The following is a 22,298-nucleotide window of genomic DNA, read 5'->3' on the forward strand; positions in this document are numbered from 1 at the left end:
ATGGTGACCAGCTCACTGTGCTCAGTACTGACCTATTTGGTACTCCCAGCTCACTGTTTAGAGCAAAGACTGTCCTAGGGAGGACTGTTTAATCCCCTTTGCTTCACACTTTGGGGCCAGCAGCTGACTTTCTGAGGTCCAGTTATTCAGCTTACAGTTAAGGACTAAGTATTCTTGCAACCCTACGCTGAAGCCTTTACTGAAAATTATTTCTGATGTTAATCCTTTTCAGACCTATGATGAGCATCACATAAATAAAAAATGAAAGTGTGGTGAATATCTACCCCTCTGTGTTCCTAGAGAACTCTTTCTGTACCAGTGGTGCTACTAAGTCATTCTGAGTACATGAGTCTTTTCAATGCAAAGAACTTCTAATGCACCTCTGCTTGTATCCAACTATATTATGAATGCATAAATAGGGACCTCACCCCCAACTAAAATACAAGCAATTCTCTGAGAAATGTTTTGAAAATGTGTGGAGTACGTGCCTAGGCTTCAGTGGGCATTCCCAGTTAGCCCTGCTCCACTGCAACATCACGATTTAGCACTGCTTATGGCAGCCGTGTCCTGTCATCATCGTTTTACTAGTTTCCTGCCATCCAGTGGCCTGTAATTTATGCAACTTCTTTTATTACAGCTAAAGACACATACACTTATGTATATATTTTTTATGTAATGCTGCTCTGAGGCTCAAGAGCAGCTCAGTTCTCCACTAGTGAATGACATGTTTGATTGGCATTCTTTATATTCGGAGACATAAAGGATGCTAAGGGTACAGCTGCACTGTTAAATTAAAGAAGTCCGGGGAACAGTTTGAATCTTGGACCCCAATCATATGTATTGCCTGTTTGGTCACTCCTGGTTCTCCTTTGCACCATTCCAACTAGACAAGTCTCCAGAGAGCCTGGGGCCCCTCCTGGAGGATGCTTAACTCCAGAAAACTCTCCTGGAAGGCAGTAAGGATAAGGCTGCATCAGGTTTGGCTTGCTCCACCCTTATCAGTCATCTAACACTAGCCCAGGAGGTTTTCCACACTCAAAAATTTAGGTCCTTCTGCCACCCCCAGGGGCTGCAATACATACCCTCAGTTTTATGCTGTAAAACACCACTCTGTTGGACTGCAGCACAGCCCTCACATACCTTCAGTTTGGACACACAAAAATAATAGCTGTGTCTTAAGACTCCAGATTTATCATGTAGCACCCAGAGCAGAGCCAGAGCCACACACTGTGCAGTGCAGATGTGGTCAGTTGGTCAGGCTCTCAACAGCACGTGTGCCAGGCCAGAGATTGCTTCCTGGCTTCCTTTTATTTTGGAATGAGAATATATGCTGGGATTGCAGCTGGGAGCCCATTGAACATTGCTGGTCAAACAAAATGTGAAACCATAAATGGGCAAGTTTGCATACCAACAATAACAAATGCTTTAAGACATGTATGAAAGGCAAGTATCTGTAAATAGGTTTTTAACTTCCCTGGGATGTTAAAGTGGATGGATTAGCTGACTTTCAGAGGTGGTAGAAAGGTGAAGTGGAAGGATGTGGCTAAGAACTGGCCATTAGAGAGTTTAGTGAGAACAGCCTTGAAGAGGCAGGATAAGAAGTAGGGATGGGGGTGAGGTAGAGCAGCAGTTGGAAAGAGGTCTGGGACTGCAGTAATTTATTTGTTCCTACCTTTGTTCTTTTCTTTCTTCTCCCTTTCTCTTCTATTCTCTCTCTATCCCTCCCTCATTTTAGTCATGTCTGAAGGAAAAGTGAACAGGTTTCTTCGAGGTTAAGAATGACAAGGCTTTGCAGAGGTCAGATAAGAGCGGCTAGGAAAAAGGAGTAAGGCATGCAAAATGGGAGTGAGAAGAACATTCATGTGTGAGAAGAAAAGGTGTTGAAGTGGATGGGGTGGGAGAAGAGTAAGTTTGAGCACATCTTAGAGAGGGGATGAGTTAAAACAGTAAATGACTCCCAAAATAACAACTTGACCATCCCTTTTGTGCACAGGTTCAAAGGGCTATTTTTGCCTTTTTGTTTGCATGAATTGATACAAATTGGCAAGTAAAAATGTTTCCAATCTCAGTCCTAAAATGGAATTAATAAGTTGCTCTTACTTTTCTCAGTCCAGCAACCTGAAGGCTGCAGGGAAGTACTTCACATTATTAGTAACACTGTGAAACTGTATTTGAAATGCACAAGGCTGGACATCTTGAAGCACTTGTTGAGATGGGGGGGTCAAAGCATGAGAACTTTGGTTCCCCATGCAGAAGATCACAACCCCTTTTTTACTCTGTAAGACCAAGCCAACAGCTGTACAAACACCTGCAAAGTCTGATCTGATCTTAATGGGAGAGGGTCTTTGGTTGTGGTGTTTATTTTGTGCTTTGAGCCTGGCTCTTGTAGATTTCCATCAAAATTTCTCATCAGGTTTCAGTGTAAAATCTCTAACCTAATGAGATATTTTCGGCTGTTTTCCTTTATACCTCTTGAAATGTACTAACCCATACCGTTTAAAAAACAATTATGGGACAGAGGTATTAAGGTAGGTTTCCAATCTAAGCACACAATTGCAGGGAAATAGAGAGACAAGAGTGAAGTTCCAATCTTACAGAGACCAGTTCTGTTTAAATATTACAAACAGTTGCCAGGATTATATAACCTAAAATTTCATATTTGTTTTAATAGCTAGGTGAAAAGGAATGTGTTAAGATTAGAGTTACATTAGTGATTTGAATTGTTTTTTGATTCAAGCTAGATTTGACCATTAGCGTAGTGTATTTTTTGTCTTTTGCTTTTATGGTGCTAGTAAAGCAATTAAGGCAGACATCTGATCCAAACTCTGGTTTAGTAAGTAGTTGGGGTTTCACATTCATTTATAATTTTGAGTATAAAAGGCATTTTATTACACTGTTCATCAGCCCTTTATTGGACTTGCATCACTACCTCATATGTAAGACATCATTAAACGTTACTAAAGTATGCTTTTTGGCTTTTGGCTTGGAAGCTCAAATATAAACAGGAAACGAACCTCAGGCACTCCAGAGTTGTAGGGCACATATCCTGATGAAACTAAACATGTGACAGAATGTTTTCTAGAAAGCTTGGTACATGCAATGCAATCTTGTGGTGCACCAGAAGATATTACTGGAAAGCAAAACGTTCATTCTAGTATCTTACATACTCTTGAGCACCATGTGCAGTTTCCAGTGGCACAAATAAAATCATTATAATGTGAAAAGAAATAATGTGGCATACCCAGCTCACAAAGGAAATAACAGATTGCAATTAAATTGCATTGGCAGAACAGTATGTGGAAGATAGTGTCATGTCACTCCTACTTTTTTTTTTACATTCAAAACCCCTTAAAAACAAGTTAGAATTACAGTGCACCAGAATTCATGATTTTCATAGGACTGTGCTATCCTAAGTTGTGAATTTTTTTTTCTTTTTTGCTTTAACAGTTCAAGGATAATTGCCTGCCTCTTACATTTTGCATCTTACATTTCTCAAGGGTCAGTCCCAAGGCTAGTGACAGGGTTATGGGAACGATTTGAAGAGGCACATTTCTGTCCCATTTTAAAGAAAAGAAAAAAAGGGAAGGTGTTTGGCAGGCATTCAAATGAGACATGTCACAGAATATGCACAATGTGACTGTTGCTGTGGACGCTGGCAGAGACAGTTCTTTTAGCAATGAGAGGGAGCGGGAGAGTATATTATGAGACAAGAAACTCAAGAATGAAAACTAATATTTAAATACAAACCAGCTGGTTTGGGGTGTCTTTTGGGTTTTCTTTTGTGTTTTTATTTTTTTCCAAGTAAAGCCAAATTAATTATTTACAATTCTATTCCTATAGGGATACTTGGTGGGAAGTTCTTGGAAAGAGGTCGCATTAAGAAGCCTGGGCAGGAGCTCTTTAAGAGTGAGCCATCTGAATACTTCAAGGCTCAGAATCTGTTTGTTGGAGCCAGAGTTTGTTTCCATGGTCACAACTTTCTTTTGGTGGATGCTGATGAATACACATTCAACTACATGGAGAAGCATGCAAATGAGGTGAAGCAGGCTCTTGCTATTTTCTATTATCTTTAAGGACTGTAGCTTTTAAGTATATTTTTCAGAATTATTTATACCTAGTTTTTTCACCCAAAGTTCACAGCCCAGTGCTCTCTGTCTAGCAATGGATTTAGGAGATGTTAGCTAGGGAGTGCATGCAAGCCTGGCCACTCTTCACTGTCCATTCCCCTTCTACTTTCTCAGCATCCACTCTTATTGTATTAGGGGTTGTTAGAAGGTATATCTCTGTCTATTCCTTCTTGAGACTGTTTATGGACCTCTTGTCCCTGAATTGATCTAACCCTTGTTGAACCTACAGATACTGTCTGCTTCCACAGCTTTCTGTGGCAAGTTGAAAAGTTTCCTGCCTACTATGTAAAAAAATATGTATATTAAAAGAAGTAAGTATCTTTTATCTGTTTTAAACCAACCTCCCACTAGTTTCAATGCCAGTTCTAGTGTTCTGGGGTTTGGTGAAGATCCCCATTCACCTTATGCACAACCTTGCTAATTTTGTAAATCTCAGATATTCTTCCCCCTCAGCCTAATCCTATTCAGTTAAGAGTCTCACTCTTTTTAGTCTGTCCTTACAAGGCAACTGTGAGATGTGGAGACCGGAACAGTGCGCAGTACTCAAGATGTGGGCACATCCAATTTAGAGTCTTACCGATGAGGCTGTTTTATTCCCTGGTTTGATTTTTTGGGTTCATACCTATTTATCTGGCAAAACATTTCCCTTGTAATATTAGAAATTCATATCACAGTCAGGAATTCAAGCTTACAGTTTGTACTGAGTTTCGCTGTCTTTTGGTGTTGCCTTCAGAGGGGAGAGCAACAATAAATAGAGAGCTGGGGTGCCTCTACTGATGTGTACTGTATGCTACCAGTCATTACACAAATGGCTAGTAAAGAAGCCCTCATTCACCAAAGCCAGAAGTGTGTCCAACAGGAGGAAATTGATTGTCCTATAGCAATTGTCACAGAGGTCAAAAAGAATGGATACAGGGCTGGAGAACCACAGAAGAATCACAGAGCGTTTTGTGGGATTTTATGTTGGTTTGGTAAGAAATGTAGATTACTATTTTTTTTAAATGATGATGTTTGTGCTGCAATATTTGAATAAAGGTACTCTGGTATACTTGGAAATTCCTGTTGTGTGCAGCTCTGACCCAGTCACTCTGAGATGCATCCTAGGAATGCATCAGCTCAGGAGCCAAGGCATTTCTGCATCCTAGTCCCTCTTCTGCATTGTTGCTTCATCACAGTGTGATCTTGAACATCAGCCTTTGGACTAGCCTGTGCTGTGAGGACTTTGGCGTACTGCGTATGCTTCATAGCTCACAGTGGGGTGACAGCATGAACTGTGCCTTCAGCAGACCTTCTCCAGAGCTGCCCTTTTGCATAGGCTTTTTGGGAGTACCCCTAGGGAAAACATCCAGGAGGGCTTATCGAGCTATGGTCCTCTGCCCATTTGTCCAGACCTTTTGTGGATGGAGAAGGGAGAAGGTTCTTAGTACAAGTTTTAATTGTTCCCTGTCTGCTGGCTCACCAAAGGGAGTGAACCTGCAGGACTCCCAAGACACCAGTAGGCCTAGTGCAGTCTTGGGGACTGCGAGTCTTGATGCCATTGTGCTGCTGAGGCAGAGGTAGATGCAACCTGACCCTGTGCTGCCTGTGGGCCACACGTGCTGTTCTCACTCAAATGAAAATAGCAGAACGGTGTGATTTCTTTGTAAATTAACATGGAGTTAGCACCACCTGCCTTCCCTGGAATAATGAAGGTCTGCAAAATGCTTGTTGATGTAAAATGCTATGGCTGCTAAATGCTTTAAGCAGTAAAATACAAAGCTATATACATTATGTTTTCTTACTGCTGGACTGTTTCTCCTCCTAGTAGAATCAAAACCAAAGCTGTTCTCCAAAATGCAGAGTGCATCATTAGATTGTAAATGTTCTTTGGAGCTGCTGTTTGCATTGGTTATCTTGGATCAAACAGATGAGATCTTGGTTTTCCAGACTGAATGATTGTATGTTATCAAAATAAAATCTGCAAAATGGGAAGAAGCAACACTAAAAATACTTCTTTAAAGTGAGTTTTGAAATGTTCTTTGCACAGTTAAGATTTTAAAACAGCTGGTAGAAAAAAAGGTTTGTTCTCCCAATGATAGATGCTTTATTCACATCCTTTGAATAGAGCTCCAGAAGTAAGGACACACCTTGTTTGCCTCAGTTCATCAGGGGATTGCATACTCAAATCACAAGAACTTCAGCAATTATTAGAGAAGAGCAGAGCTGGAAGATGGTTTGAAGAAGGGTAGACAATTTTAAGATGACTATTTGTCAGTTATTTCTAAAATTAGAAAATAAATAATTTTCCTTCTGAATAGACAGAGGTTTCCTTTCAGCAGAACACATCAGTACGTTTTCTTAAAACTAGTGAAAGAAATCCAGATGGAATGTTTTTTTTCTGAAAACTGCCATTTTGACCACATTTCTATAGGCATATGTTGATTTAGATGAAATTTTGATTGATAATGATAGTGCAGGTGGGAATTGATTTTCCTATCATTGAAACATTTGTTTGACACCATATGAGGAAAGTTTTAATCTTGTCTTTCAAAATTGTGTTTATTGTATTGTTTTTAAGTTATGGGGAAAGAAAAATCATTAAGTCTTGTCATTTTGGTTGCCACCTGTACTGAAAGTAACTTTATGGATCTAATTCTCAAAACTTTTCAACACTTTAGTTTCTTTTCCAATTTGAGGAAAAAAGATGTATTTAGAAAGTGTAAATTTGCTTGCAAAGCAGAACACGTGTGTTGTGCAGAGTCCTACCAGTATTATCCAGGTTTGAGGAGGACTCTTTCAAACAAGGCATCACTGTGCCTCCTTGGAAATGAATTAATCATCTCTGAAACAGTCTCAGTTGTTCAAACTTTGTAGTCTTCTGCAGCACAAACATGGAGGTTGATTTTACTTCCGTTGAATTAAACATAATAACCTCTAACTTAAGCAAGACAATCAAACAAAACTAGATTGTGACTACTAGCATGTCAGCAGTTACATGAGAAGGGGGGAAAGCGGGTAAAGAGTTATTGCCATGTTGCTCGGATACTCGATGCCTATGTAGGTGTTTGGAATATGTAGTTTAGAAAAAAGATGTAAAAATAACTGCTTTGATAATGTAGAGAAGGCAGTTTTTGTACATAGACAGAACACTTTGTCCCTCTTTAAATATTCTGCTGATTGATTCCTTCTGCCCAGTCTTTTCTCAATCTCTGTTCCTTGCTTTTTCAGCAAAAAGCTGTGTGCTTACGGCCCAAACAATAACAGCTTGGGGAGGGGATTGAAAAAGTTGCTGTCTCTAAAACTTTTTGATTGCTGGTCCAACTGCTCCACACCACTGCCCTGCATGGCATTGCATGCTGGGGTTGTACCTGGAGCAGTTTCGGCATATGCAGCAACTGTTTTCTCTAAATCTGAGTATGTCACCAGCAACCACTGATGTATTTATTAAACTTTGATCACTTTATACTGCTTTGGCAGTGTCGTAGGGACTTTAAATACCGTTTTCTGGATCCCTTTGAACTGATACAATGCTGTAGACAGACTTCAGCATAATTGAGAGTGAGGCCCAATCTCTGTTGTGATTAGGTCCTTAATACCAGTCATACCAAATTTCAAATAATTGCTAATTAAACCAACATTGCTTACTGGAAGAAATGGGAGAAAACTATTTTTGGACAGTTCATTGTGCTTTGTAAGTTAGGTAGAGCATGACAGATGTAAGAGCATATCAGATATTCATGCTTGGACTCAACCCCTATTTAATGACTAAACACATAAATGTTTTATGTTAAAAATTAATATAGCAAACAAATCTTTGGTAGAGCTCAAACACAACACTCTGAATATAGAGTGGAAGCTTAAGTGCTCCAGTTCTTTTTATCTAAATTTAATTTTATTTTAATGGCCTATATTTAGAAGAAATATGCATTCTTCTTACATGACAGGAAAAATTGCATCCTAACAAATTTCCAGTTTGCTAATTCTGAGTATGTAAAACAACATACTCAGTCTAATATGAATGAGAATATCTGTTCAACAGTTCATCGGAGCCAATGGTGAAAAGATTTTAACATGGTGAATTTTATTAATTGAGAATTAAGTGAGATGCACCAACATAAAATGAGGACCAAATTATTAGAACTGTACTTTAAATGTTTCTGCTTCTGCTTTAACAATTCAGTGTTTGAAGCAAAAGTGGATGTCCTTTTATGTAGCTGGAATAAGCTTTCTGAGAGTGCAGGATCTGATGATTTTTGTTTAATTTTTTATATTCTCAGTAGGAGGCAATTTTTTTCAGTAGCAAACTTCTCTCCAAACTTAACACAGTGCTGATTTATGCATTTGAAGTGAGACAATGAAGAAACTAATAATACTTAGCAGTTCAACATTGCCCTGCCTCTTGACAACTCTTGATGGTACATGCATAGTTGGTTGCATAGTGCCTTTCTCTCAAATCTATGTCTTGCTTTCCTTTGTTAAGTTCTCCGTGGCTGATATTGGTGTCATCCTCAAGAAACTGAAAGACATAGCCGAACCTCATTCCCGAGAAATCAGACAGGTGTTTGCAGCCACTGACCCTGAGCATACCAAGGTGATTGAGTATGACCCTTTCAGGTAAGACAGTGGATTTTGTTTTTTAATATTTAATGAAGGCACATTCCCCAAAAATGTATAGAGCAGGACTGTTTCTTGATGCTTTCTGCACGTGTTAGCTGACAAATGGGATGCGTTTGTTTTGCATTTACTTGGAGACTGTATGTGAAAAAGAAAGTGAATCCATGCCCCAGAAAAAAAGAGAAATGCAATAGTTTCAAGTAAGCTGTAAAGAACAACTAAAATCTGTCTACTTTTTATGGAGCTGGCACAGGGTATTGTGAAGAAGGGCAAGTCAGCAGTAATATATATGCTGAAGGATAAAGAAAAGCCTATCCTGAGATAGTCAAACAAATTAATTAGTAGTTTTGAAATTCAAGAAGGAATGTTTGAGTTGGCCTCCTGAAAAAGATGTTACTTGGGTTTTGAATCATTGATAGAGAGTCTTTGCAGAACTATGGTGTATTGAAATTACAGGATGCAGTAATAAGCATGTTTAAAAAAGACTGGAAAGCAGTAGTGAGAGCAATGATTAATGCTTGGATCGTAATTTCAGCAGAGATAGGGTGAGTAGATACCTGGATTCTGGCAATGATCCAGATATGGCAATGGGCAAATGTATAGATACTTGAAAGAGAAAATCATGTTCAAATGCAAGCTGATTTCAGTTTGTCCCACAGCCAGAATACTTGAGCATATGAACTGTGCTGGGTACTGGTTAATGATGTGGAACAGAGGAGAAGATTTTACCTAGAAGCATGTTGTTTTTCACAGTGGTAATATACTATGTATTTAGGAACTGTCATAATAAATAAAGCATATAAGTAGATGTATATTGTGTGGAATGTCATCCCTATAGGAATGTTAACCAAGGCAGAAATTGCTTCTGAAATATCTCAGAAGATATACAGATCAGCAGAAGGTTCTTCCAGCAATTCAAAGTGAAAGTAGTGAGAAATGAAAACAAGCTGGTATTCAGAAATGAAAAATAAGTGGTTAAAATGTAGGATTCAAACTAAGAGAGGCCACAGTTATTGGCAGGTTTTGGTAAAAATATTCTAGACTCAGGTGTTTTACTCAACAGAAGCAAGATTCTGAATTGTTAACTGCATTAAGAAGGACAATGTTTTTACTAGAGTAAGAAGTGGAGAAAATTGAAAGTTAATGTATATCGGGAGAAACTTTATAGCACTTGGGAAGGGGTTTTAATTTATATAGACAATAACTCTTAAAATCAAATAGTTATGGTTTTGGTTCAAATTATGAAATGATAATCTGCAAAACTTTGTCTTCTTACGTGCACTAGGAGCAGCTCAATGTTTTGGAACATTTGCATGACGAAATTGGTGGAGCACACTTTTAGAAGGGATGATTGTGCTTTTGAACAGCAGGGAAAGAGTTTTATTTTATCAAGAAGAGGCTCAGTTGAGTGTAAATTTAATCACAGTCATACTCTGTGCAGCTGTGAACTGCCCAGCTGTTTAACTTAGGCTAGTGCTGTTCTGTGGCATGGAGTAAGATATGTCTAGTTATATGGTATTGAGGCATTCGGTTTCAGCAACAAAAATGCAGTAGCCCTCTCCATGAGTAAGACAGAAAGCAGGGGAATCCCTGTAATACCATTTCTTTGGCCTCAGTGCTCACCTGGGCCTGTCTGAGCAGCTGCTGATGGTCTACGTCTCTCTTGCGGTGGGACTGAAGGGGTTCTAACAGGAAGCATTCACACCGCCAGAGGAAGAATTTGCCTCTAAGGAACATTTAACTTTTGTGCTTTATAGTGATAGTAGATTTTGTTTCTGTTCATTCATATTATATCCAGTAATCTAAAGGCTCTCTTCTTTTTGTTATCCATGTATCCTATTTTAGAATGAAAGAAGCATTTTTAATGACGAAGACGAGAGCACTTCTTTGCATTTATGAAAAATCAAAGATATTTTTCTGTGAATAGAATAAGTATTTTTCTTTCAGTTTTGCATTTTCTTGTATACGTCACTGTTTATTTTTAATCTGTCATGGCGTTTCATGATTATAACTAACTACAAATGATATTTTTAGTACAGGCAATTATCTGTGTGACAGCTTCAACCAGCACGATAATCCTCTTATCTTAAATACATCTAAAGCTTTACTGTGCTCTGAATTTGGCTGTTTTCTTCCTTTCTACCTATGTAATTTTATATGAGCTGCGTTTAAAAATACACCTATAAGTATGATGTAGTGAAGCAGAATTGTAATTATACAATTTACTTTAACTACTTTCAGAACCCAAATCTATGGCACATCATCCAGGAAATAAATACATGGCGTACATTGAAGCTATCCCCTAAGCTATTGTTAAAACTATTGAAGGCTTTGTTAAAAAGAGAAGAAAAAAATAACTAAAACTTAGATGCCTGCATATCACATGGTCCTATCCAGACTGCTTTTTCTCATAAACTACTGGCAAGACTGTTTGCTGTTAGAGACAAAGAACCATGTGGGTTTAACAAAGATGCCTATCTGCAATTCAGCTTGAGAAACAGCTCTCTTAAGCAGTTAATTATTATTTCTTCTTTCTCTACCAAATTCAGATTGCAATCTGTCTTATTCTTCTAGAATAAAAAAAAAAAAGTAAAACAAAAGATAACTAAGCTGTGGGAACAATTGTTGCAGCTTGTTTCTTTTTGTCAGGAAGTGTGTAGATGTAATTCTGTTTGTGAATCTTGGGTCTCCTCATTAGTCCCTAGCAGTCAGTAGAATATTCCTTAATTCCCAAATGAGACAATAATTTTATCTGGGGGTTTTGGTGACTTATTTGTCACTAACTGGCTTGAGAAAATAAAAGACCTTTAAAATCCTGACACTGGAAAAATCTGTGTCATATGTGGAAATCCAGACTGTGGAAATACTCAGATGGGTGATGTTATCTACATGCTTTCAGCTTCGCCAGCCCAAGCATTTAGAGTGCCAGGCTTGTCAGGCAGTATTGTCCTCTTCTTTGTGTTTGCAGTAGTATTACTGCAGGCTTCAGGAAAGAGGCTCCAGTTTTGACTGGATCTCTGAATGCTGCTACAATATAAATAATAATATTCAGTAAGTGAAATAATAATACTGACAAGATAATGATAATATTAATAGATGGACCAAGTTTTGGTCATTGAGTTTGCATAATCTCAAATAAGGTTTGCTACTGTCAACAACTTGTCTTCTCCTTATATTTATCTCCTGCCACTGCAAATAAAGGATCTTTCTGATTCATTTAATATGAAAAAAGCAGCAGTTGAATCAACGTAGACACTATACAGTGTTTAGCATCCTTTTTTTGAATAGCTGTGTAAGTGCCATCATATTCTATGAAGAGATATCTTCATCTGAACAGGACCGCACAAGCCCCTCAGAGGAAGCAAGTGAAAAACTATGTTTGTTGATAAAATTTTGCAGTTTGGAAGGTATGAAGTTTCTGTGCTTTCAGTTCACGTGTGGATGTTAAGAGACTCATTATCAGATTCATTCAAGAATTTAACCGTTCTCCAGCCAGAAGTTTGAGTCTTGTGTCAGAACTTTGTGCATCACTATCAATTTCTTCCATTTGTTTTCAAAGATCGGTATATAATCACAGTGATGCAGTACCCTCAAGGGTACCACAAGGTACAGATCTAATTGCCTCAGCAATTACGGTGAAATTTATTCTTAGTGCTGTTTATCCAGAAGTATTATATATAATTAATCTAATTTTGATTGAGGCACACAGGCCTATGTTGATGCTTGCTGTTAAAAAAAAATCCTGTTGAACATGAGTTCACCAGAGGCAGACGCTTGGGTTCGTAACACCAACATATAGTTACATATAGTTGGTTCATAACACCAACATAAGCCAGGTTTGACAAAAGGCCTTGTAACAGCTGAAGTAACCTACAACTGAGGCTGGCTTTTTCCAGGAGAGCAGGAAGCCTCCTAGGTTTCCTTGCATGCCTCACTATTGGTGTTTTTCTTCCATTATGTTGTGTCAGCATCCAGGACGTATGAAGAACTCTGTAATCATTGAAGGCAACAAAACCCCTACTACAAAGACAATGTAGTCTTTAAAATCGGTCCTTCTCCTCCCCTCCACCAACAATATAGAGCAGAGGGAGATTGTTCTGAACTGTAATTACTAGTCCTGTTTCTTAAGCTCCGAAGCTTGTGTCCATTTGTTGATATACTACAAGTGCCTTTAGGAGCTTACCCAGAAATCACTCCAGCTGTGTTACCAACAACAAATTCTTGATATTAACAGGAATGACTAGTCATTCAGTGCCACCACTGGCCCATCAAGTGGATCTCAGGAACATTTCTTTTTCCTTGGGTTGGGCTAATTTGTCTTAACAGCACAAGCAATCTTGGGAGAACACATCTCAGGCTCTTCCTTGCATGGGATCTGATTCTCCACTGACAGTGTCCAAGCATAAACTGGTCTTGCTACTGCCTCCTGTCTTCCATTCTTGCCAGGAGAGCTTGTGATTACAAGTTGGGTGTAATTTTCTGCCCTTTGTGACCAATTTCTGTTTCCCTTCCCCCAGCTTTCCCCTGAAAGCTACCCAACGGGACCAGGTTTCACAATGCTGCTAATATTCCATGCCGGTATGGCATCTCTGGTAAAAGGCTTCAGTCATGGTTATTATGTATTTTTATATGTATAGCCACCTACTGAGCAAATGTGGACATCCTGCAATAGTTTAAGAGTTCAGGTAATTTCCATTATACCTCCTTGAATAGATCTGGATTTCAAATTTAAGTAGATACATTCTCTAAAGATCTAAATACAGCATTTTATAATGAGTGCACTTTAAATCTTTTTTTTTCCCCACAAAATTTAGTGATTATTAACTGGTTTTAACTCCTTTACTTAAAACTAATGTGGGCTGTTGTTTTTGTGAACAGAAATTTGATAGTCAGTATCACTGATGGAGCGTTTTCAGAACATGAAATTATGACTCTCGGGCGGTATTATGGTGTGAGAGATGAATATGAAATGGACCTCCACTTCCTCCTTGCAGTGGCTCAAGAACAACTAAAGAAAAATAGCTTTGAGAATTTTGAACAACTATCTGCGGTGCTTATGTACAACGACCGTGAAAAGTAAGTTTCCTCTATTTATCCTAAGCTGTTATTTGGGAAGCTCTGCTTGTAAACCTACCTACTTTCTGTTTGTGGCTGAGCAAATGATATATTGCGGCCAAAGAATATTATTTGTAATGTTAAGCCTCTCTCAGCACTTGACAGTAGACAAGAAAAGGATAGCCTTTTTGTCTCTTTTTCATTTTGTTTGTGGACTTTTTATTATAGCTGCTGTACTGAACATTCTGTGACATAATCAGATGCCCGTTCACAGGCAAAACACAGTATTTTAAATCAAAGAGGAAAAATAGTGATTTAAGGGAAAAAAGAAAGGATTTGTAGCTGATTCTTTGTATGACTCATTTGCCCTTTTTGTTCTCTGATGTCGCAGATAAAGAATCGCAGAGAATCACTAAGGACCTCAGTGTGTGGGAGACAGGCCACCATGTGCACTTCAAGTTTCTCAGCTTTGTAATAGCAAAATTTCATAAAATCTTGTTTTCTTTACCTCTACCCCAATATTCCTCACACGTTTTCCTATTCACAGCAACATTCACCTGAAGTAAATCTGGAAAATACCTAATGTATACTTCTCCCCCTCTCTTTCTGTTTGTGTAGATGTGGAGTGCTGCCCCATGAGATGTGCAGGACTATTTGCAAGTCCTTTAGGTTGCCAGTGGCTGATGATGATCTGCAAGCTTTACTGACCATGTAAGTTAAGGGCAGATAGTATGACTTGCATGCATGGGTGCAAATCAATGCTGAAGATCTACTGCAGACACAGTTCTTAAGAATTTGTCATTTATACACTATTAATCATTTCATGATGCTGATTTTGTCACTATACGCATGTGGACTTCCCTATTTATAGAATATTTATAATCAACTAAGGTGCACCCATCTTAGCAACTTCATTTTGTCTGGCATAGTAGATCATCTGTGTTTTGCCAGATTTCCATGGAATTAGTCTTACAGGAATCAGCTACTGATACTTACCATTATCAGAGAGATTCACTTTTTTTGCATTAGTTGTTCCTGTGTATGTGTAAGGTAAAAACAATAATCTTATGAAAGCACATTATGTGAGTTTTAAGAAACATACCAAGATGAATACGATGAAATATCCTTGAATGAAGTAGACAGCATCAGTAGTAAATAGAAGTGATGCTACTCCTATTAATCTCACCTGAAACATATTTTATTGGAATTTTTAAAAAGGAAAAGGAGTATTGGCATGGTTTTGGTATTATTCCATAGCACATTTAATTATTTCAAGACAAATTGCTTGGCTAGCTGTATTCATGGCAATAGAAGTGAAAAGAACTAGTATTCAGTGCACTTGTATTAAAGGCTAGAGTTCAGAGTAACCTGTGGTGTTTTGAACACTTGTGTCATGTTAACTTTGGTTTTCATGGCCAGATTTTCTCGTAATAAGTTTAAATGCATGCTTATTGGTCTCTTCTTTCCCTTGTGGGAAACCCTTAAATGTTTTGTCATGCCTTTATACTGTGTTAAAAGCAGGAGCAGGTCTTGTCTTTGGTCATGCTTAGGTGCTTTCAGGTAGATATGCTTCTTGATTTCAGGAGGAATTGCAAACTAAGCATCTGGATTTATCAAATAATGAAAAGACTCTTGTCAGGCAGAAATGTGGAATCCATTTTAATAAAGCATCTTTGTACTGCAAGCAAGACTTCCTACTTAAATCAGTGTCTACAAGACTGCTTTAAGAAGCCTAAGGGGCTATTTTTCACAAAGCCCCCGTATCCAGACCAAAAACTTTCAGAACAGTTCCCTGCAGTAGCCAGATAGACAACTTTGGCAGTTTGTTTGCCGTTCATCACTTCTGACAGTTAGGTTACAAGCATTAGTCATCAGAAGCATGTCTGAATTTTAGCATTAATCTGAAATGCATTTTTTAGAACTCCCACTAAGCTGCCCAACACAAAAAGTGTTGGAGGACAATTGACATCCTGTACTAGACAAGGGGTTCTCATAGTTTCCACTTCATAAAGGCTGAAATTGAATAGATGCACAGACAAGGGACTGGAGGTTTTCCTTTATGTACTAACTCAATGCTGATGAAAAACAGACAAAGCCTGACACGTCATAGGCTCCAGAGACGTGTTTATTGTTTGTGAATTTATACCAGGGAAAGCTTTTGTGAGATGAACCTCTTCTCTCCTGAAGAGTCTCAGTGTAGGCAGTTAAAAAGAAAAAGCCCAGTACACTGTAATAAAAATTAGAGATAAGCTTAGAAGACAAGGAGGAGACTAAGTGTTGGATTTCACCCAGCTTTAGGCAGGTACCCATGGCAGCTGAATGAGGATTCAGCCACTGTAGGTTCTTTCTGTAGGTGGTGGAGAAGGAGAGAGTTGTCTCCTCAGCCTGTGTAAGAGCTGGATTTCTAAATTACCATCCATTTTCCTTTGTTTCTAAAGGGGCTGTGGCCAGCCTGTATTGCAGATTTCTGCATGAGAAATGTAAATGGTGTGAAGCTGGGCCTCAGAAATCAATGTGAGAAGTACTTCATGTGATAGAGTGCTACGTGTAATGCCAGTTCTAAGTTACAGTATCAGCTGCTTTGAAAAATGCCAGTTTATGTGGTGAGTCACTGCATTGCAGATAAGAAGGAAGATTGTCACATTCTTAATAATGGGTGCAGTTGGCACTGCTTGGTAAGTTTATTGTTTCATGAGGGTGCAGAATCATGGAAAGATTTTTTTTTTTAAGTCTAATTAATAGGAGTTAATTTCCAGTAATCTGGAAGGTGAAGAGTAGAGCTGGCGGAATGAGATTTAGACTTTACTCCTCCTTTCCTCCTGCTTTCTGTAGGTTTCTTTGAGACTGAAGAATCATGAAACAGGCAGGTTTATTGTTAATGAAGAACAGTCTCACTCCTGTGGAGTATGCAATTCAGTGTGGGCTAAGTTTGTCAACAGTATTCTTTCCTTGGTTTTTTTTGGATGAGGAAGCATGTAATTTTGTGTCCATTGATGATTCTGAAGCAAGTGGTGGTGGTATTCCTACTGTGTGTATCTGTATTTATGAAGGAAGAAAGTGGTACAATAAAAGTTATTGGACTGATTCCCACAAAATCAGTATATATAGCTAATGCACTAGCTGGACCCTATTCAGCTATAAAATGATGCTAGACAATGTGATCAGATAATAGTTGAAGACTGAAGCTATATGTTTATTCAGCTTTGCTATCTGAGATTAGGTGGCAAAGACTTTCTGTAGGACTTAATGGTTCTATTTTTCCATTTTGAAAGGCAATACTCTTAATTTACAAATGTAAACAATAAATACCTTATACTGCAATGATCTGTCACTTATTAAAAGCATGAGATGGGACTAGAAGTTACTGTCTAATCTTGTGGTCACCTCCAGATGACCCAAGACTTTGTTTACTGTACCCAAAGACCATTCAGTTTCCATAGAGTGCAGGGAGAATTAGTGCAAAGACTGTGAGGTTTCATAAGACCCTTTCAAATTGTCTGTGTAGAGTAAATTTATATTTTTAATTGTGGGGTGGTGGAATAGTAGGATTTAGGTACCCAACAATGTGTCCACTTTTCCGATTTACCTGGGCTGGTTTATTAATAAGTATTTCCTTTCTCCATCAGCATTTTCTCACTTCGTTTTTTAATCACAGGGCAATACAGACTTTTAATCACAATGTATTAAGCAATGCAGCTGGTACACAATCGTTTCTGCCAGAAAACTGCAGTAGTCATTATAAGCATTTCTTTAAATTTATGCAGGCATAATGAACAATTATAGTTTGTTTAATAAATAAATGTTGCTACAATGCTTAAGTAATGTATTTAGGAGGTTTTTTCTGTTATTTTTATTTACTGCGATGCTAAATGTATGCTAACAAGGACTTAAAAAGATGCAGTCCTTCCCCAGAGGGTATATAAACAGCTGGCAGATAAGGAAAGAAAAAATGCAGTGAAGAAAGAATGGATGACAAGTTTACAAGTATTACACTTCGATTGTTTTGCATTTGTTTAGTTGTTAATGTCCCTATTTTTAAAAATATGTCTTTTAATTTCTGTTAAAAGTGGCTGTGTAGTTCTTCACCTCTCTACAGTACCAGGGTGAGACTGTGGGACTCTGGAGGGGGGCTTGTTGTTTTGAAAAAGTTAATCCCTAGTGTCTCAGGTAGCAGTGCCTGATAACAATGGGCCTCCTACGTGGTCATCCCAGTTCTCAAGTCACTAATAGACCAGGCCAGGCCATTCCTGTCTGCTCATCTTTTCCCTGGTTTGTGGCTGGGTGATCATTTTTTACCTAGTTGCTTACCTGTAATGTTTTTTTTTAGGGCTGACCTATTTCTTTCAGGAAGCATACCTTCTTTTCCTGCTACAGCAAGTGTCCTGGTAGCAGGAGCAAGATTTGAAATGGTCACAAGATCTGTCTCCTGCACTCTGTCTTCTACTTGTTACCTTTGATGCCTGAGACTCCCTATACCATTTGTGATGAAAAGACTCTGGCATTAATACTTGGATCTCTTAAAATAAACTATTTCTGTTATTCAGTATGCTGAGGAACTGATCGTTCAATTTATAGTTGTTCAAGACGTGAATAAATGTATACACAAGATGGTAGCCATTACTTAATTCATAGTGATCAGCTGCATAGACTTGTCTGTGCTTGCTGTTGTAAATCTTTTCATATGAGCAGTTTATGACAATTTAGGTGTATACCTGTGTTACACACAGACTATCAAACAGGCTGAAGAATCCCAACATTTTCTCTAAGGTTAAAGCAGCATGATGCTTGTCCTCTATTATTATCAGATTAACTTCTTAATAAATGTTATTCAAAACTAAGGAATTAAAAATCTCTGCATGTACATTAACTTTTTCACATAAATGTTTGGGTTACAGATGTCTTGATGGGAGAGAAAAAGTATTCGTAAGTAACCTTTACTCACCAAAGCATCCTCAGGAATGGTCATAATGTGATTTAAGCAGATTTTTTCACATATCTGGGTTATTTCATTATGAATATATTTTTAGAAGCAGAAATGTGCGATTATTTCTGTAATGTCAAAGAAAAAAAAAGCTCTGCAAAGTATGATACGGATGGGGGAGTGACTTTCATAGTCTGAAATCACATGCATTGGTGAAGTCATAGGGCAAAACTGAAGAGAAGCATGGTTTCAAGACATCTTTGTTGCATCTTCTTGATAAGGCAAATCTAATTTCCTTTCCTGAAGAGCACTGTCAGTTTCAGTCATATTAACTCCAGCCACTGAAATGTATGACATCTCTGTCCTAATAATGCACAAATTGATAACGTCTCCTCAGTCCATCTGGATACTCTGTGCCAAATTGCAAGTGTGTGCTTTTTGTAGATGGATACAATAAGTCACAGCAGGAAAGAGATCTAAAGAGTAGATTTTTTTTTTTTTCTTTCTGGATTATTCTAGAGTAATATTTTAAGCTGCTTTCGGTAGCTATTTAAATATGGGATTTAGGAATCCCATTTCCTCTGCCCATGTTAAAATCTTTGGTTATAGTTAACTTCATGCCCATGTTGTCATCTCAGTTTGCTAGTGCTGTCACATCAAAGGACTTTTTTCCTTGTTAATGTTTGTCGAAAGCAGAAGCAATGCTTTCCTTGACTTCGTTGCCTCAACATAAATTTAAGTAGTTACATGCCTTCACTTGTTCTTTATTTAAAAATCCAGGTTATGCAGCTCTGCATCTTGGCTGTAGACTTAATGTTTTGACTTTTCACAATGAGCAAAAGATAAATACATATATAGTAAAAGCAGAAAATAATTGTCATGATAGTTCTGAAATTCAAAATCTATGTGCCGTAGTTTTTTTCCAAGAGGTATAAGCTTTTTTATTGTCTTGTTACTTCTCATGCAAAACTCCTTTCTTTTCCCAATTGTCACCTGCAAAAAACCTGAAACAAACAAGAACCCCCTAGAAGTGGGAATGATAATTTTCTTTTATATTGGATATATTCCCCAAAAGTAAGGCTTTATGAAAATGTTAACTTGCCTGTGAGCTATTATAAAGCAGGAAGCTATCATAGGAGGGTTTCTCATGGCAATGTTTCAGGCTCCCCTTTAATACTAGTAACAGTAGCATTCTTTTCTGACTTTGCTTTCATCTTCAGCATAACTCACTGTACTTAACATTCCAGTTTATCGCTAGCATCTCTGTTTATGGCTCTCAGTATATTTTATTATTATCTCTCCTGCTGACTATTAAATGAAAGGTGTGGGGGGAGGAGAAGGAGAGGATGAGTTGCAGTTTATTGCAGTTTATTTTTGTTACTAGATCTATTTCTCCTCTTCTCCGGTATTGTTTTCCAAGTTTGTGCTGTAAATTCTCCATTAAAGTACCTTCATGCATAATTTTTACCAGAACCTTCTGCAGTGGTTGAAGGGTTTTGAAGCCCGTGTTCTGTGCAGTGCTATTTCTTTAAGAACAAGATAAAATGGTTTTCTAAAAGACTTGTTTCCTGGAGATGATCTTGCTCCTGTGAAGTAGTATTTGTCTCACCAGATTACAGGGCAGAATTGTTTAACCTGATGTTTCCCACCAAAGAATAGGTATTGAGTCTTGCTAGTTGCGTATGTCTCTCCATGGACCCCAGTGAAGCACAGACACTTCCAGGATGTGCTTATATGCCTAAACCAGGTCCCTTTTATATGTAGGTAGTGTTAGGTGAGACAGATGTCATTCAGAGAAGCTGCAAGTACAGTATTTATAGCAGAGCAGTTAAGCTGTTCATTTCAAGAATGATTTGCATGGTAGCTTCAGCTTGCGGATATCTTTCAAGCATTTGACTAGTCCCACTGAAATAACAGTGGTTCCCAAGTGCCTTAATCACCTAAGTGTTTTGCTGAATTGAGGATGTTTTGTCTGAAGCTGCTTCATCCAAATCAATGGCAGAAAGATGACGTGACTTACAAAACTGCTCCCATGGGATTTATTAGTGCAGTGTAATGATTTTAGAAATTTGAGGTACAGAGATAGCATGTTCCACATGTACCTGTAGACCTTAGCTGGCAGCATATGTATCTTCATGCATTTAAGGGACCCTCATAACTGACACAGATATATATTTATTCCATAGAAATAAAGAACAATGCCATAAAACAACTACCAAATGACAAGGCTTGTGATTTTTAAATCTGGCTATTATCTGATAGGTTAGAGAGCTGTGGGTTTGTCAATTGTAAATTGATCCCAAGGTGTGTGTAAACAGCATTTTTGAAGGATTGCTTATTTTCAGGAAATGATTGTAGAAGCCATATAAAGCAGGTCGGTTGTGTTATAGCACAGCTCTCTCATATCATTCTGTTTCTTTTCTACACAAAGGACTCATACACTGATCACCCCAACTCTATGTTTGTCACCAATTGTGAGATCCTAGCGTTGGAAAAGGTTGGGCAATGCTTCAAAAGTAAAATGAAATTAGTTGAAATGTAATAAACCTTAAAGAAGTTGAATTCTACTATAAGAGACAATAATAAAGTGTAAGAATATGGAATAGAATGTATGATATAGAAGTCCTGACAGTTTGGTAGTGTTTTTCTGTACTCCTGCCAGTGTTCGGTAATAAAGGAGTAAAAAATTATTATCTAGAAGGTAATATATTAGTATGCTCTAGATTACATGATGATACAACTTTGTTAAAAATTTCTTTTAACCTTGAGTCATCTTATGGATATTTTGCTTAGGTTTGAAGATGACCATAAGCAAGTGGAATATAAAAAGCTTGTGGATGGGCTAAACTGGAGAGAGAATCAAATCCCTGCTTTCCAGACGATAAAGGTTCCTCTCAAGGTAAAACCAGTGTATCTGAGCAAAGGAACAGTACAGTACATGGATGTAATTTGTCCAACGTTAACATGAGTGCTTTATCCAATGGAGACCACAACAGTTTTCATATTTGCGTATTTGTGCCTGTTTTCTTCAAGTAATTAATTTATTCTGGGAGGTTTAGAATGAAGCAGAGAAGTCAAACAGGGATGAGGAGCCCTGTAACACCCCCATGCCTAATAGGTGTCACATCTCTGTGACATTTTTCTAGAAGAAAAAAGAAAAAGAGAAGGAGAAACAGGTGTATTTCTCCATGAACAATGGGCGTGAATACCGCTCCACCCACAAATATCGTTGTTACATGTCAAATGATCTGTTCGCTTGCTGAGATAGTCAGGAAATACTTTAAACTCCACTGACACTGCGGAAAATAGGAATGTATTTTTTATAACTCCATAGAAACTTGTACATAATACACCACATCACTGGTAGGCGTACAGCAAGAGCGGTATTGATGGATCAACTTTGTATGTCTCCACCAGCCTGCTACTTAGGGTAAATAAAAATGCGGTATCAACAAACTGCAGAGATTAATCTGATCTTGCCATCTTGTGCTGAATGGAACATTTTAAAATAGATGGTGCATAAGGCAATTATGCGGATTTTTAAAAACTTCATAGCAGATAAATCCAAAGCCCTTCTGCCAACATGTAGTTTTGCTGTTCTG

General features: G+C 38.0%; 1 protein-coding gene across 3 annotated transcripts in view; it reads left to right on the forward strand.

Annotated features, from left to right (window-relative positions):
• EFHC2 (EF-hand domain containing 2) overlaps positions 1-22,298 on the forward strand; it is a 67,760-nt gene that overhangs the window by 42,977 nt on the left and 2,485 nt on the right. For 2 of the 3 annotated variants that reach the window (XM_075520078.1, XM_075520087.1), the window contains exons 10-14: positions 3,841-4,037; positions 8,587-8,720; positions 13,599-13,796; positions 14,394-14,486; positions 21,490-21,595. In XM_075520078.1, coding sequence (XP_075376193.1) covers positions 3,841-4,037; positions 8,587-8,720; positions 13,599-13,796; positions 14,394-14,486; positions 21,490-21,595 — 728 coding nt within the window. The remainder of the gene's footprint in view (positions 1-3,840; positions 4,038-8,586; positions 8,721-13,598; positions 13,797-14,393; positions 14,487-21,489; positions 21,596-22,298) is intronic. The other variant, XM_075520097.1, reaches the window with a different exon arrangement.

The sequence above is a fragment of the Mycteria americana genome, chromosome 1 (genome assembly GCF_035582795.1).
Source record: "Mycteria americana isolate JAX WOST 10 ecotype Jacksonville Zoo and Gardens chromosome 1, USCA_MyAme_1.0, whole genome shotgun sequence".
Lineage (NCBI taxonomy): Eukaryota > Metazoa > Chordata > Aves > Ciconiiformes > Ciconiidae > Mycteria > Mycteria americana.